General features: G+C 41.2%; 1 protein-coding gene across 1 annotated transcript; it reads left to right on the forward strand.

Moving 5' to 3' along the window:
• The first annotated feature begins 6,217 nt into the window (after nucleotides 1–6,217).
• Nucleotides 6,218–12,709, forward strand: LOC107672361 (calcium-activated chloride channel regulator 4A-like). The gene is made up of 3 exons (XM_016465520.1): nucleotides 6,218–6,359; nucleotides 11,901–12,119; nucleotides 12,273–12,709. The coding sequence occupies exons 1-3, from the start codon at nucleotides 6,263–6,265 to the stop codon at nucleotides 12,707–12,709; spliced, it is 753 nt and encodes a 250-aa protein (XP_016321006.1). The 5' UTR covers nucleotides 6,218–6,262.
• Nucleotides 12,710–13,897: the final 1,188 nt, after the last annotated feature.

Consider the following 13,897-nt stretch of genomic DNA (forward strand, 5'->3'; position numbering starts at 1 on the left):
GACGAAATTTCCATCAGAGCAAGGAAAGGCCCCGCAACAAACCACTCCCCCCACGGCAGAGTAACCCACCATCTGCAAAGCCCTGGGTTAAACATACTCCCGCAGCGGCCGGAAAGCCCTCTAACTCAACCCCCTCCGACTCGAAACGCAAGCGGCCGGCCTGATGTTCGACCGTTGGGGCCGCCGAGTCTACGTTCTCAAGCAGAAAGCCTCCGTCTTTTGGACAGGGGCTCGGGGGCAAAAAGGGAGTCCGAAGAGCTTGCGGCTTGAGAACGTAGACTCGGCGGCCCCAACGGTCAAACATCAGGCCAGCCGCTTGCGTTTCGAGTCGGAGGGGGTTGAGTTAGAGGGCTTTCCGGCCGCGGCGGGAGTATGTTTAACCCACGGCTTTGCAGAGGGTGGGTTACTCTGCCGTGGGGTGGTGGTTTGTTGCGGGGCCTTTCCTTGCTCTGATGGAAATTTCGTAACTTGAAGGCCTCGCCCTCCTTCTTGTCGTCGTAACGTTGCTGCATCAATCCGACGGCGGGACCAAAGAGAGCCCGGCTGGGCTTAACCGGAGCTCCCTCGATGCGCTTCTTCTCACTGTCGGGGAGGCCTGACAGGTTAAGCCAGAGGGCGCGCTCTCCCACCACAGAAAGCCATGGACACTGCATCACAAATGAGCCAACTGGGCACACGCGAGAATGCCAGCGCTTCTCCGGCTCTGGTGGGGACACTCGCGAGTTACGAGTCGGCCTGGCAGACTGTTTCGGCTCCCGAGTGGGTGATGCGAACTGTAATGCAGGGCTACAGACTGCAGTTTGTAATAAAACCCCTGCATTTCAACGGCGTTCTTTCCTCTCACACGGAGGAGAGCACCGTTCACATTCTGAACGAGGAAATCTCTTCCCTTATATTAAAGGGAGCGATTCAGGTGGTGCCCCCCAATCTGATAAATCAAGGATTTTATTCTCGTTATTTCCTGGTTCCAAAGAAGGACGGTTCTCTCCGCCCCATTTTGGACCTAAGAGTGTTGAACAAACATTTGAGGAAATACAATTTCAGAATATTAACCCACGGCACTCCGACACGCGCCATAAAACAGAACGACTGGTTCACATCGGTCGATCTGAAAGATGCTTTTTTCCACATAAGCATTTATCCGCCACACAGGAAGTTTCTTCGTTTCGCCTATCAAGGCATATGTTACGAATTCACAGTCCTCCCGTTTGGGCTCGCCCTAAGCCCAAGGACTTTTTCTCTGTGTGTGGAGGCAGGCTTAGCTCCTCTGAGAATGTCAGGTCTGCGGATTTTGACATACTTAGACGATTGGCTCATCATAGCCGAATCGAAGATGAAAGTAGTCTTAACCGCAAACACATACCAGCTTCATCACTGTGTCTGTCACGCGACTCTGTTCCCCTTTCGGGCTCTGTCTTTACATTTATTTTGAAAGATGAAGCTCGCGATTATGGTAAGGGGCTTTACATTTCCGACGAGTGCTTGTGGTGTTCGGCCAATCACAATGCGCTGGGTCAGCTGGCCAATCAGAGCAGACTGCGCTTGTCGGAAGGAGGGACTTTGTAGAAAACGAAGCATTTGAGAGAGGCAGGGCATATAAGACCTACAATAATGTACAGTATTTGAAAAATAATGTGTTTTTTGAACATTAAAGCATGTCAACATATTCTGTTACACCAAATACACAAAATAATGATCTTTAAAAAAGCATCATATGACCCCTTTAAATTGTACACATTTTCAGTGGTCAAAAACCAAATGTGGGTCACTTTGCATACAGATGATACTTCTTTTCTTTTAAAGAAGAATGTCTAAATAAAAAATAATGTTGAAACTAGAAATGTATCTAGTTTCCTTCTGTCAAAACAACTGCACTGAACATACCTGAGTGCCATAAATATTATTTTCCCAAAGTTTATGCGTCTATAACTCAAGATGTATTAAAGATATCTCAATATGATTTTAGATTGTAGTTCCTAAGAAACTTCTTCTTCATTTTCAAGGCCATATTTCATTCAGTCACAGAGATATGGGGACCTCAATGAGGCTCAATATTCAGATTGTTGAAAATGACCCACTTTCAGTGGTTGAAAACCAAATGTTGGTCACTTTGTAGACAGCTGATACTTGTTTTATTTAAAGGTTAATGTATGAAGAATAAGCAATGTTGATGTCCTTTATCAAGACAATTGCATAGGAAATACCTGTTTGAGTGCCATAAATAGTATTTTTCCTAAATTTGCATGTCTGTAACTCGAAGTATTAAAGATATCTTAAAATTGAAGATGTAAAAAGTAAAGTTTGTTAAGACTCAGTATCTTATGAATTAAGATATTCATAAGATATCCCCCTCCACAAAATAGTGGATTTCACAGTATTATTGAAATTATTTGAGATGCTTACTGTGTTGAATGCACTTTTGATTCTTAACAGATAAGACTTAGACTTAGATTTGTTTATACATTACAGGCACTTTGCCATATCTGACTTTTACTTGTTTCAATTTTGCATGTTTGTTTACATTAGTTTTGCTGTGTTAATTTAATGTTCATATATAACTGCATGTGGGTAGTTGATAGAAAATTTATAGAATGGAAGTTTCAAAAAATTAAATAAATAATTAATAAAAAAGTGCCTTTAAAGAAGCTGGGCCCATCTTTGGGTATTTGGTGACATATATCTCATTTATAAAGGAAATCCTATTTTCAGGTGACTGCATTTTGTCAAGAAGATGAGCACAATTATGAAGCTCCAAACATGCAAAATAAAAAATGTGGCAAAGCAACATGGACTGTAATATTTGAGGATTCTGTGGATAAAGATGCACTTCGTTCTCTGAAACCACTGCAGTCCCCTCCACCACCACCATCTTTCAAACTTGTGCAGCGAAAGCAACGGGTCGTTTGCCTCATCCTTGATATCTCAGGAAGCATGCGAGTATGACATTATCTTCATTTAAAAACAAAAATGCTACCATGATAACGTCACAGTTTACGCATGTAACCATGGTTCCCTGAGAATAGGGAACGAAACGCTGCGTCCTCTAGAGGGCAATAGGGGAACGCTGTCAGCGTGTCCGGTGTCTGAAGCATGAATGAAAAAACGACAATGAACTTGACATTGGCAGGCGGGAGCCTATGACGTAAGCAAATGAGCGACTGTGGGTATAAAAGAGCACCTGTGGAATACATCATCCTCTTTTTTGTCTGAGGAGACACAGGAATGATGCCGAAGCATGGCACAGAGACGCAGCGTCTCGTTCCCTATTCTCAGGGAACCGTGGTTACATGCGTAACCTGAGACGCTCCCTTTCGAAAGGGAACTCTACGCTACATCCTCTAGAGGGCGCTAGGGGAACGAAATACCAACGCCGCCATGCTGAGGGATGAGTGCCCAGGTAACTAGGTTCCCCAGGTCACGACTCAAGGAACAACATCCCTGCCAGCGAACGCTAGGCTCTACGGGCAGGCTCAAGCTCACCAATCGTCATAGACTAGCTCACCCAGCTCTAGCTCAACGCCAGAGGCAGTTAGTGAGACTCAAAAAGAAAGAGCCTACAAACTCGTATTATCGCCAAAGACGGAGCTCTGAAGAGCGGAGGCTTCAGCAGGATGACTCTCTTAAACCAGAGGAAGCCTGGTAGGGGAACTCTTAAGAGTGGAGGTCTCAGCATAACGACTCTCTAAAGTGAGAGGAGATCTAGCTACACTCAACGCCAGAGGCAGTTAGTGAGGCTCCAAAACAAAGAGCCTACAAACTCATATTCCTGCCAAAGACGAAGTTCTGAAGAGTGGAGGTTTCAGCAAGATGACCCTCTTAAACGAGAGGAAGCCTAACAACACTCAGCCCCAGTAGAGAGACTTTTAAGAGTGGAGGCCTCAGCATGACAACTCTCTAGAACGAGAGGAGGCCGGACTACAGTCAGTGCTAGAGACAGTTAGTGAGGCTCACAAAAAAGGGCCTACACACCAAAAATACTGCCTAAGCGGAGCTCTGGAGAGCAGAGGCTTCAGCAGAATGACTCTCTTAAACGAGAGGAAACCTAACTAGTTTAGGAGCTCTTAAGAGTGGAGGTCTCAGCATAACGAATCTCTAAACCGAGAGGAGACCTAGCTACACTCTGCGCCAGAGGCCTACAAAGAGCCTACAAACTCATATTACTGCCAAAGACGGAGCTCTGAGTAGCGGAGGCTTCAGCAGGATGACTCTCTTAAACGAGAGGAAGCCTAACAACACTCAGCCCTAGTAGAGAAACTCTTAAGACTGGAGGGCACCGTGAGGAGAGAAGGAGGGCTGAAGTTAGGTACTAGTACCAGCTCCAGACGCTTTTTGCTGACCGCGTCCGCTCCGGAACTCTCCCCTTAGGTCCCTTCTCCTATTCCTGAACTCACGTCTCCTCTGCGACCTACTCCTCCTGGGAGGAGGACCGCGAGTAGCCACACTAGACCAGGATGGGCCAGGTCCCCCCATGTGCTTGGGCGCAGACATAGACCGGCGCGGTATAAAGGACTTATACGCTGCTGAGCGCGCCTTCACCTCCCTAAATTTACCGACCACCGTCTCAACGGATGTGCCGAAAAATTCAGAGGGCGAAACCGGCGTATAGAGAAGAAAACGTCTCTCTTTCTCCCCGATGACCGCCATGTTCACCCACAGATGTCTCTCCGTGGCCACCATTGCCGCCATTGACCTACCGATCATGGCAGCTGTCTGTTTGGTGGCCCTGAGAGCCAGATCTGTGGTGTGGCGCAGCTCAGCTACCGCCTCAGGGGAGAGCCCCTGACCCTGGTCTAGGTCTTTCAGCAAATCAGCCTGGTATGACTGCAACACAGACACTGTATGCAAGGCAGCACCAGCCTGACCTGCTGCCGCGCATGCCCTACCATTCAAGCGAGATGTCTCCTTTAATGGCTTGGATGGCAGAGCCGGAGCCTTTAACGTTGATGTCACCCCATCCGAGAGATAGCTCGCAAGCGTCTCTTCGATTGGGGGTATCGACGCATATCCATGCTCTCGCATCCCTTCGATGTTAGCATAATTAGCATGCTGGTGCCGATGGATGCGGGCTGAATATGGTTTATCCCATGCCTTCTTGATCTAATTATGAAGATCCGGAAGGAATGGGAGGCTCACGGGAGCTGGTGGGTTATGTTCAGAGAGAAATCGCTCATCAAGCCTGCTGCAAGCGATTTCCCCTTCCTTGTGCCTCCACTGCAGGTCTAACCTAGCAGTAGCACGATCCATAACTTCCAGCAGCTCATCATACGGGCAGGCTGCCAGGCGGGGCAGGCTGACTGAGAAGGCTCAGAAATATCCTCTTCACCCACATCAGCCAAATCCTGCTCACCTTGGCTGGAAGCCAACAGAGCACTTCCTGCTGGATCAGAGGATGTAAGTGACAGCACATCTTCTTCCAGCAGTTCACCCTCATCAGCCCCCGGCGAGCACGAGAGATTAACACCTCTCTCGAACTCGTCAGCAAGCTCCATCTGCGATCCCCACGATCTCAGTCTCCTCGCTGCCTCAGCAGCGTCAGGACCCGAGCCGTGTGGGGCAGATGACTGTCCCAATTCCCTCTAGAAAAGGGACAAACGAGAGCGGAGCTTTCTCACCGAGAAACGCTCACAATGAATGCACTCCACTCCCTCGAGAGCAGAGCGCGCGTGCTCTTCGCCCAAATACACAACGCAGAGGTCGTGTGCATCATCTGGTGTCAGATAGTGCTGACACGGATCCGCACACTTCCTAAAACGCCTAACATTAGACATCGTTCTTACCACTCACACTTCAGAAACAAATGACCCTGAAGACAAAAAAGAGGATGAAGTATTCTACAGGTGCTCTTTTATACCCGCAGTCACTCATTTGCTTACGTCATAGGCTTCCGCCTGCCAATGTCAAGTTCATTGTCATTTTTTTATTCATGCTTCAGACATCGGACATGCTGACAGCGTTCCCCTAGCGCCCTCTAGAGGACACAGCATACAGTTCCCTTTCGAAAGGGAACCTTTTCTTGTTACCAGTGCTTTGAAATTAGTTTGATAAATAAGTTTAAAAAGATTAAAGTTTAAAAAAAAGTTTTTTCACCCATTTTCTAGGGCTCTAGTACCAACAATAAAATATAAATTTAAAATAAAATAAAATAAAAATGAATAAAGTTTAAGGTACTTTTCTCAACTTTGGCAAATGATTTAGAGATCCATCTTTTACAGGAGCTGATGCTTTTCAAGATGATGGAATCTATTCCAGATATTTCATAAAGATGGTAAATGGGAGAAGCAGCTTGAAAGTAAGAGTGAAGAATCAAAGTGCACAAACCAGATTTGCTGTCCTATATGTACCTGGATGTGTGATAAACGGTAAACCTTGAGATATATATATATATGCATAACTATTAGCCATGTTGATATTATCTTTTGGGAGTAATTTCTCAGCCAAATTTGATGTGAGATTAATTTGCAATTAATTAGATTAATTAATCGCCACATCATGTAATTAATTAGATTAAAATTTTTAATTGCTTACCAGCCCTAATATATATATATATATATATATATATATATGTTCGTGTGTGTATATATATATATATATATATATATAAAAGCTTGATACCATAGAGCCCCCCCACATAACAAATCCCAATTTACTCCCTGTATGTATGTACATAAAAGCCTACATTAAAATTAATGTATATAAATTATTTGTTCATCATATAAAGCGAACGTGTATTTTTAGAAGACTTGGATTAAACCACTTAAAGCTTTAAATAATGATTGCCTTGAAAAAAAGAATGGAGGTATTAAAATATCTATATGGCAGTATACAGTATGTGGAATCTTTACCAATGGTATTGAAAATGATTCGTCAATTGTCATGAAATCAAAAATGACCCTACTTACTTTTTTTAGTGCACATTACTAGTCTTGTGGTGAACAATTAAACTGTGGAAGTCAATACACCGGAAAAAAAAAATTGTCTGACGTCGTAATCTTTAATCCAAAACTGAACATTTTGCTTCAGCTCTGGAATGGCGTTCTCGCTCTGATGACGTCAGTTTGACGGCTTCGGGAGAATTCTCTCGTTAAGTATGACATAAGGAATGCTGTTTCCGGGTCCATGCCTCTACTCTTTTCACTTGAGAATACTATCTCAGCAGCCATTTATGAGCACTATTTAATTAATATTACATATTTAAGCTAAGCATTTAAAAAATTGCTGTGCACACTACAGTCTCCGTGCTTACAGTGTCTCAGACACTAATATCTTAGCTGAATCACTAGGCGCGTTTCCATTACAGATTTGCGCAAAACTTTGGCGATATTTTATAAATGTCGATAAAAAAGTATTGCGAAATGACGGCGTTTCCATTAACCAATGTTATGCGACTTAAACGTAACCTTTTGCCTCTCGCGACGTCTGGCAGAGCGTTAGGACCCAGAAGTGGTGAAGCATGATGTCAGAAGTAACAACGTAGATCACTATCCAACTGTGAATCTGCTATGAGCAAGAGGTGGCGTGAAGGTGCACCACATTAAAGCCTCGCCCTTTATTCAATATTCTGTTTCACTTGGGTTAAGGCTAGAAGGGATACATATGGCGTTACTGGGCATGCGCACAAAAATACAGTGTAATTTTTGTCACACTACAACAATAATTAATATTTTTTGCATTATTGTAAGGGGTAGGTTTAGGGTTGGGGTAGGAGTAGGTGTAGACGTTAATAAAAAACAATCTAGCATTTAAAAAATTGCTGTGCACACTACAGTCTCCGTGCTTACAGTGTCTCAGACACTAATATCTTAGCTGAATCACTAGGCGCGTTTCCATTACAGATTTGCGCAAAACTTTGGCTACAAAAATACAGTGTCATTTTTGTCACACTGTACAACAATAATTAATATTTTGTGCATTATTGCAAGGGGCAGGTTTAGGGTTGGGGTAGGTGTAGACGTTAATAAAAAACAATCTAATAGGTAGAAAATTAAATTTCATTCTTAGTTTCCTGTCTGAGCTGTATCCCTTCTAGCCACAACCTTTCACTTGGAAATACATCACAACACTGAAGTCAGTTGCAACTTCTGATTCACGGGTACTTTACTATTGATATTTTTCAAGGTATTGAAGTTAGAAATTCCTGTATCATGACCACTAATTCACATACCTTGTCAATAAAATAAAAGTGGGTTTTATTCAAAGTAGCTATTATCCACATAGATCTTTGATGTGAATGAATATTTTTTGGTAATTCATTAAATATCGCAGACTAAAAAGTAACTAGTAACTAGTACTCTGAGTAGTTTTTGAGAGGAGTACTTTGTACTTTTACTTAAGTACTGTTTTGACACCAGTACATTTATTTGTAATTGAGTATTATTTCAGCAATGTAACAGTACTTGTACTTAAGTACAAATTTTCAGTACTCTTTCCAACACTGATACTGCTATTAACAATTCGCTAATAACAATCTGAATTCTATGATACTGCTGCTACACTCCATGAAAGTACTATAATTGCTGTAAGCCCAACTGAATACGTAAATAAGAAATTCCAGTTTAAGAGTGTCTTACTATGGGCTACTGATTGGAAATGATTTGTTATTAGTAGTAATTTTATATTTTAAATGAATTCATGATTAATTATCTTTAAGCTATCACTAAACATTACTTCCATAATAAACTCTTCACTATCGCTGAACCAAGGTAACGAGTGAAATAGAGATGTGGCCCCTTTAAGAGTGAGCTCTCCCTCTTCTTAAGTGCATTGCACGTATAAGTACACGAGTACACGTATAAGTGGGTATATTATTTTCTGTTGCTCATTAACTTGTTATGGTTAAATAGGTAAGCTGTTGACAGTATGATGTTTATGAAAGACGGTTATACGGGTTCTGACTTAAAACTCTGAACAACGGTGAAACGCCAACTGCAAACCGACCCCACTAAGGTGTGCATCTGAAAGCGATCCGTTCGCAGTTAATGTAGAAATGGATGCCCACAGAAGATATTAAAAGAATTGGAGATTTCGGGCAAATAAGGTAATCCCCAATTCACTTTACAGTTCTAAAATCTGCGACGCTTGACATTGTATTCTCACATAGTCCATGAACTAGAAAAAACGCTTGCTATACTGCAGTTATATGAACAAGACATGCTTAGTAATTACTCCTATCACGAATACCCTGTGCGTAGTTTTACAACTTGTATGTGTAACGAAGGAGGCGTGACAATGGAGTAGGGATCCAAATGCAAGGCTTTTAATTCAAAGAGCGTGATCAAAACAGGCAGGGTCAAAATATCAGCGAAACAGTACATCCGAGGCAATCCAAAAGAGTAATCCACAAAAACAGGCAAAGGTCAGGGCAGGCAGCAAACAATCATAAAACAGATAAATAGTCCAAGATCAAAATACACGAAGACAAGGGAGAGCAAAAAAAACACGGGAATGAAACTCTGGGAAAACAGGAGAACGTTACAGGTTAAGCAATCACTCCAGTTGGAGATCGTGACAGTATGTTTTCTAAAAATTTAATTAGAAAATGTAATTTAAAAATGTAAATCTGACGAACGCAATAATGTACTGAAATCAGAGTGAAGACTGTTTACTTATCTAGCTGTTAAGTTTCAGAGAAGCAAGAATCTCAAGTGAATGCTAGCCAGCCATATAAATGCAAGGCAGTAAGCTCATTAGCTGCATATGCAGCATGAACCAATCAGATTGTGTCAAGTCGTTTAGCTCTCTGAATATCATCAGTTATGTTAACAACCCGTCAGCCTGTACCATCTAGAGTTTCATGAGTGAACTACACACATATATATATATATATATATATATAGACGAGATTGATATTGCTCTTATACATAGTTAATTCCTCAATTAAAACTTGACAGGCTAGTATGCCATCTTAAATGAGGTTCTACAATACAATCAAATAAGATAAATGAAATATATAACCAAACTACCTTTATTTTCATATTAGATATTAAAAATATTATGACAAATTATATTCATTAAATATTTAGAATCACAGAATTATGCCTTCATACCACAAACTCTTCATGTGGTATGTTTGATGGCATTACAGAGTGTCCCAAATGAACGCATTTTGTCAAGTGGACTTCAACAGATATCCTGAGCTCAGTGATTAGGGAGCAGTAAACACTACATAGGGAACATGTCAGTTGGAATGCAGCTTGTCAATCATAAAGTTTTGCTCCTGAATTCATCTGTTTTGAACAACATGTTTGTGTGAATGATTCAGTTATTCACTCATGAACAGGGCCGTATTAACCATTGGGCTAGGTGGGGCTGAAGCCCCGGGGCCCGAGCAAGGAGGGGACTCGTGATTGGCTGTGGAGTAGATTGACTGGAGCGCCGATCGCTTAAGCCACCACGCCCCCCACTTATTAGCGCTGTTATTTAGTTGAGCTTTTCCGTAAATTCCATGCATTACCATTTGAGATTGAAACGTAAAGTCTGAATTTGGTTTACCAATCAAATGCATTTATTCTATATATGACTTTTGAACGATATGTGCACGTATCTATCAGGTGATCGCTGCCCAGTAGCCTATGTCTGCATTCAACTCTCTTCACTTTGTTCTGGAGTAATCTGGAAATGGTCGCGCAAAGAACAATATTCGATAAGGAAAAACGTCTCAGGTTACTTATGTAACCATGGTTCCCTGAGTAGGGAATGAGACACTGCGTCCTCTAGGGGTCGCTATGGGGAACGCCTCGTCGTGACCCGTGTCTGAAGCATACATTGAAAAAACACCAACTCGTTGGCCGGCGACAGCCATGACATCACTACCGGTGCGACTATAGTATAAATAGGCGCCGGGAGCATACATCATTAACTTCTTCGTCTGAAGCTTGCGTCCGCAGCATGGCAAGAAAACTGTTCATGGACATTAAGCTGCGGGGCAGAATTCATTCTGGTAATTGCGTGCGTTAAAACGGGTTCTGCCTAATACGCGCGGCACGCACCTGCTCGTATAGCGACTGACTAAACTTTCTCTCCTTATGCTTAAACGTTCAAATACACATAGTTATGTGTCAAAATGCCTGTCTTTGCGATTATCCTCGTAAACACATTTATTTGTGTCTTAAATTAACGTTAATAGTTAAAGATAAAGCACGTGTAGTGTTAGGCTATATGAGATCCTGGATTATATGATGAGATCTTAAAAGGATAGTTCAACCAAAAATGAAGATACTGTCATCATATACTTACCCTTAAATTGTTCTAAACCTCTATGAATTTCTTTTTTCTCCTCAACATAAATATTTTGAAGAATGATCGTAAACAGTATCTGGTCCCCACTGACTCCAATACTGTATTTTTTTTTATATATATATGGAAGTCGTGAGGGCCCAGCAACTGTTTGGTTAGCAGTATTGTTCCAAATATATTATTTTGTGTTCAACAGCAGAAAGAATCTCATACAGGTTTAGAACATCAACAGAATTTTCATTTTTGGGTGAACTATTCCTCTAAAGCAGCCTAATATAGCTGTTGTTGCCATTTCATATAGAAAGAAAATCACTTAGTCTCCTTGACTGAATCACTTTTGTAAAATAAATAAGAATGAATATATATTGAATTTATACAGTGAAGACTATTCAGTCTATTTGCACATTTCCTTTATACAATATATTTATTATCATTATTGTGATGGGGGGCCCTGCAGTAAGTCATAGCTCTGGGGCCCAGTGCGGTCTTAATGCGGCCCTGCTCATGAAGACACTTTATTGGTGTAACCCACAGAAAGTCAATGAATTAATGCACAAACTGGAACTAACTGTTGTTTAAATGGCAATATACTGTAATTACCTATAAAGCTGTGTGGAGAAAAACATAATAATAATAAATTCAGGTGGTTCCTCTAACTTCAACTGTAGTGAAGCTGAAGCCTCCAAAGCCTCCCGTTTTTGAAGAACCACTTGACGCTGGAAACTTTACCAGAACAGACACCGGAGAGAGTTTTGAGGTGACTCTTTCAGGCACAGCTCCACCAAATTTCCCTCCTAACAGAATCACAGATCTGAGTGCTGAGATCCAGGAGGACACGGTGCTTCTCAACTGGACAGCTCCTGGTGAGGACCTTGACCAAGGGACAGGTAACGCATACAATTACTATACCAGTCTTTAAAAGGTTTTTCATTTGTTTAACATCTTTGCTGACAAAATAAAAGTTGTTTTAAAGTTACATCATGAAATAATGTATCTTTAATTGTCTTGCACTGCATATTTTTTTGTTGGTTTCCTTTAAGCTAAATCCTATAAGATCAGGTGGAGCTTTGACCTTAAAATGCTTCGATTCAACTTCAGCAATGGTCATTCAGTCAACACAACTGCGGTCTCACCTCAGAAGGCTGGATCAGTTGAACAGCATTCATTCAATCTCAATATCACAATCCAAAATGGCACCACACTCTTCTTTGCAGTTCAGTCGGAGGACAAACAAAAAGCAAAATCTGAAACCTCCAACATTGCTCAAGCTTCAAAGATCCTCCCTGCTCCAAAACCTCCAGGAATATCAAACCCAGACATTAACTTAGTTCTTGTCATTTCTCTGTGTGTGGTAACTATGGTCATATGTTTTATTGTTGCTGTAGTCATATGTGCAGTGAAACGCAGAAAACGCTCTGCTCAAAGTGATATTGCATTAATAATCGCAAACGAATGTCAAAACAATCTGTATGCCTAATTTGACATAAGGTGTATACATAAGTATGTACATCCAGCAGCGTTAAAACATAATCAATTCCATCAAACAGAATTTCTTATTTTTTTATATTTTTGCAGCATGTGTAATCTTGCACAGATTATTAAGAAGGTCTGTCATGTAGGATTCCTTGGAGTGAATATAATTTCATAATTATTCAGTTAGGTGTACAATTGTCCACTGTATAAAACAAACCCTGAACTCTCTGTTCCTCAATGATTAATTCTGCTTTCAAGCACCCCTGGTGGGAGATGACCAATTTTAAATTAGAAAACAGTAAACTTTGCTGCCTCGTGCGATTTCTGCTCCTGCTTGTGGTTGAATAACATTACATTGTGACCATGTTACCTAGTGTAATATCTTCTCATAGTTACATTTTCTTTCTTTTCTTTTTCCAAATAAGTAAATGACCATTTTATTATGAAATATCTCCTTTTTACAGCACTTTCAAAACACTCCTAATACACTGTAGTAAGAAATTGCGGTCAAGCCAGCAACAGTTTGAAAATCAAGCCAGCCGTGATATATATATATATATATATATATATATATATATAAAGAAAATGCGTGTTCAGAGTGATTTTCATTGATTTGCCCTGACTTTTGAGATACTATTACAAGATTTCATGTTTTGAGATTTTTGTTGTACTTCTACTTTGTTATCCTTTTTAAGTATTGGTGTTTTGGCAGTTGTGTGTTTCTTTGAACAATGGTTTTCTTCTTTAACGGTCACCTTTCAAATTGTTTTATGTAGATGTGTTTACAGCAAGATTATATTAAAAAAAAACAGACAAAATAAAGTGCATACTTTCTCAAAATGCCTTACTTGCTTTTTGTTTTACTGTACTGGAATGAAAGTTAGTCGTAGAAGCATTGTTATATAATGAGATTTAAAGGGGTCATATGATGCGATTTCAAGTTTTCCTTTCTCTTTGGAGTGTTACAAGCTGATTGTGCATAGATAAGATCCCTGCCCCCCTAAAACGGCTCGTTCTAACACGCCCCCACATATCTACCTCACTATGTGGAAATATTAGCATAATGCGGCCCAAATGTGCAGGCAAAGAAAGAAGGCGTGGTTTCAGGAACAGCAGTTAGTGTTGAAGCAGCCATGTCAGGGAGATGCTGTATGTTTCTAGGCGAAAGCAAAAGCACTTTATCTGGCCTTCC

The sequence above is a fragment of the Sinocyclocheilus anshuiensis genome, unplaced genomic scaffold (assembly GCF_001515605.1).
Source record: "Sinocyclocheilus anshuiensis isolate Anshui unplaced genomic scaffold, SAMN03320099.WGS_v1.1 scaffold144, whole genome shotgun sequence".
NCBI lineage: Eukaryota > Metazoa > Chordata > Actinopteri > Cypriniformes > Cyprinidae > Sinocyclocheilus > Sinocyclocheilus anshuiensis.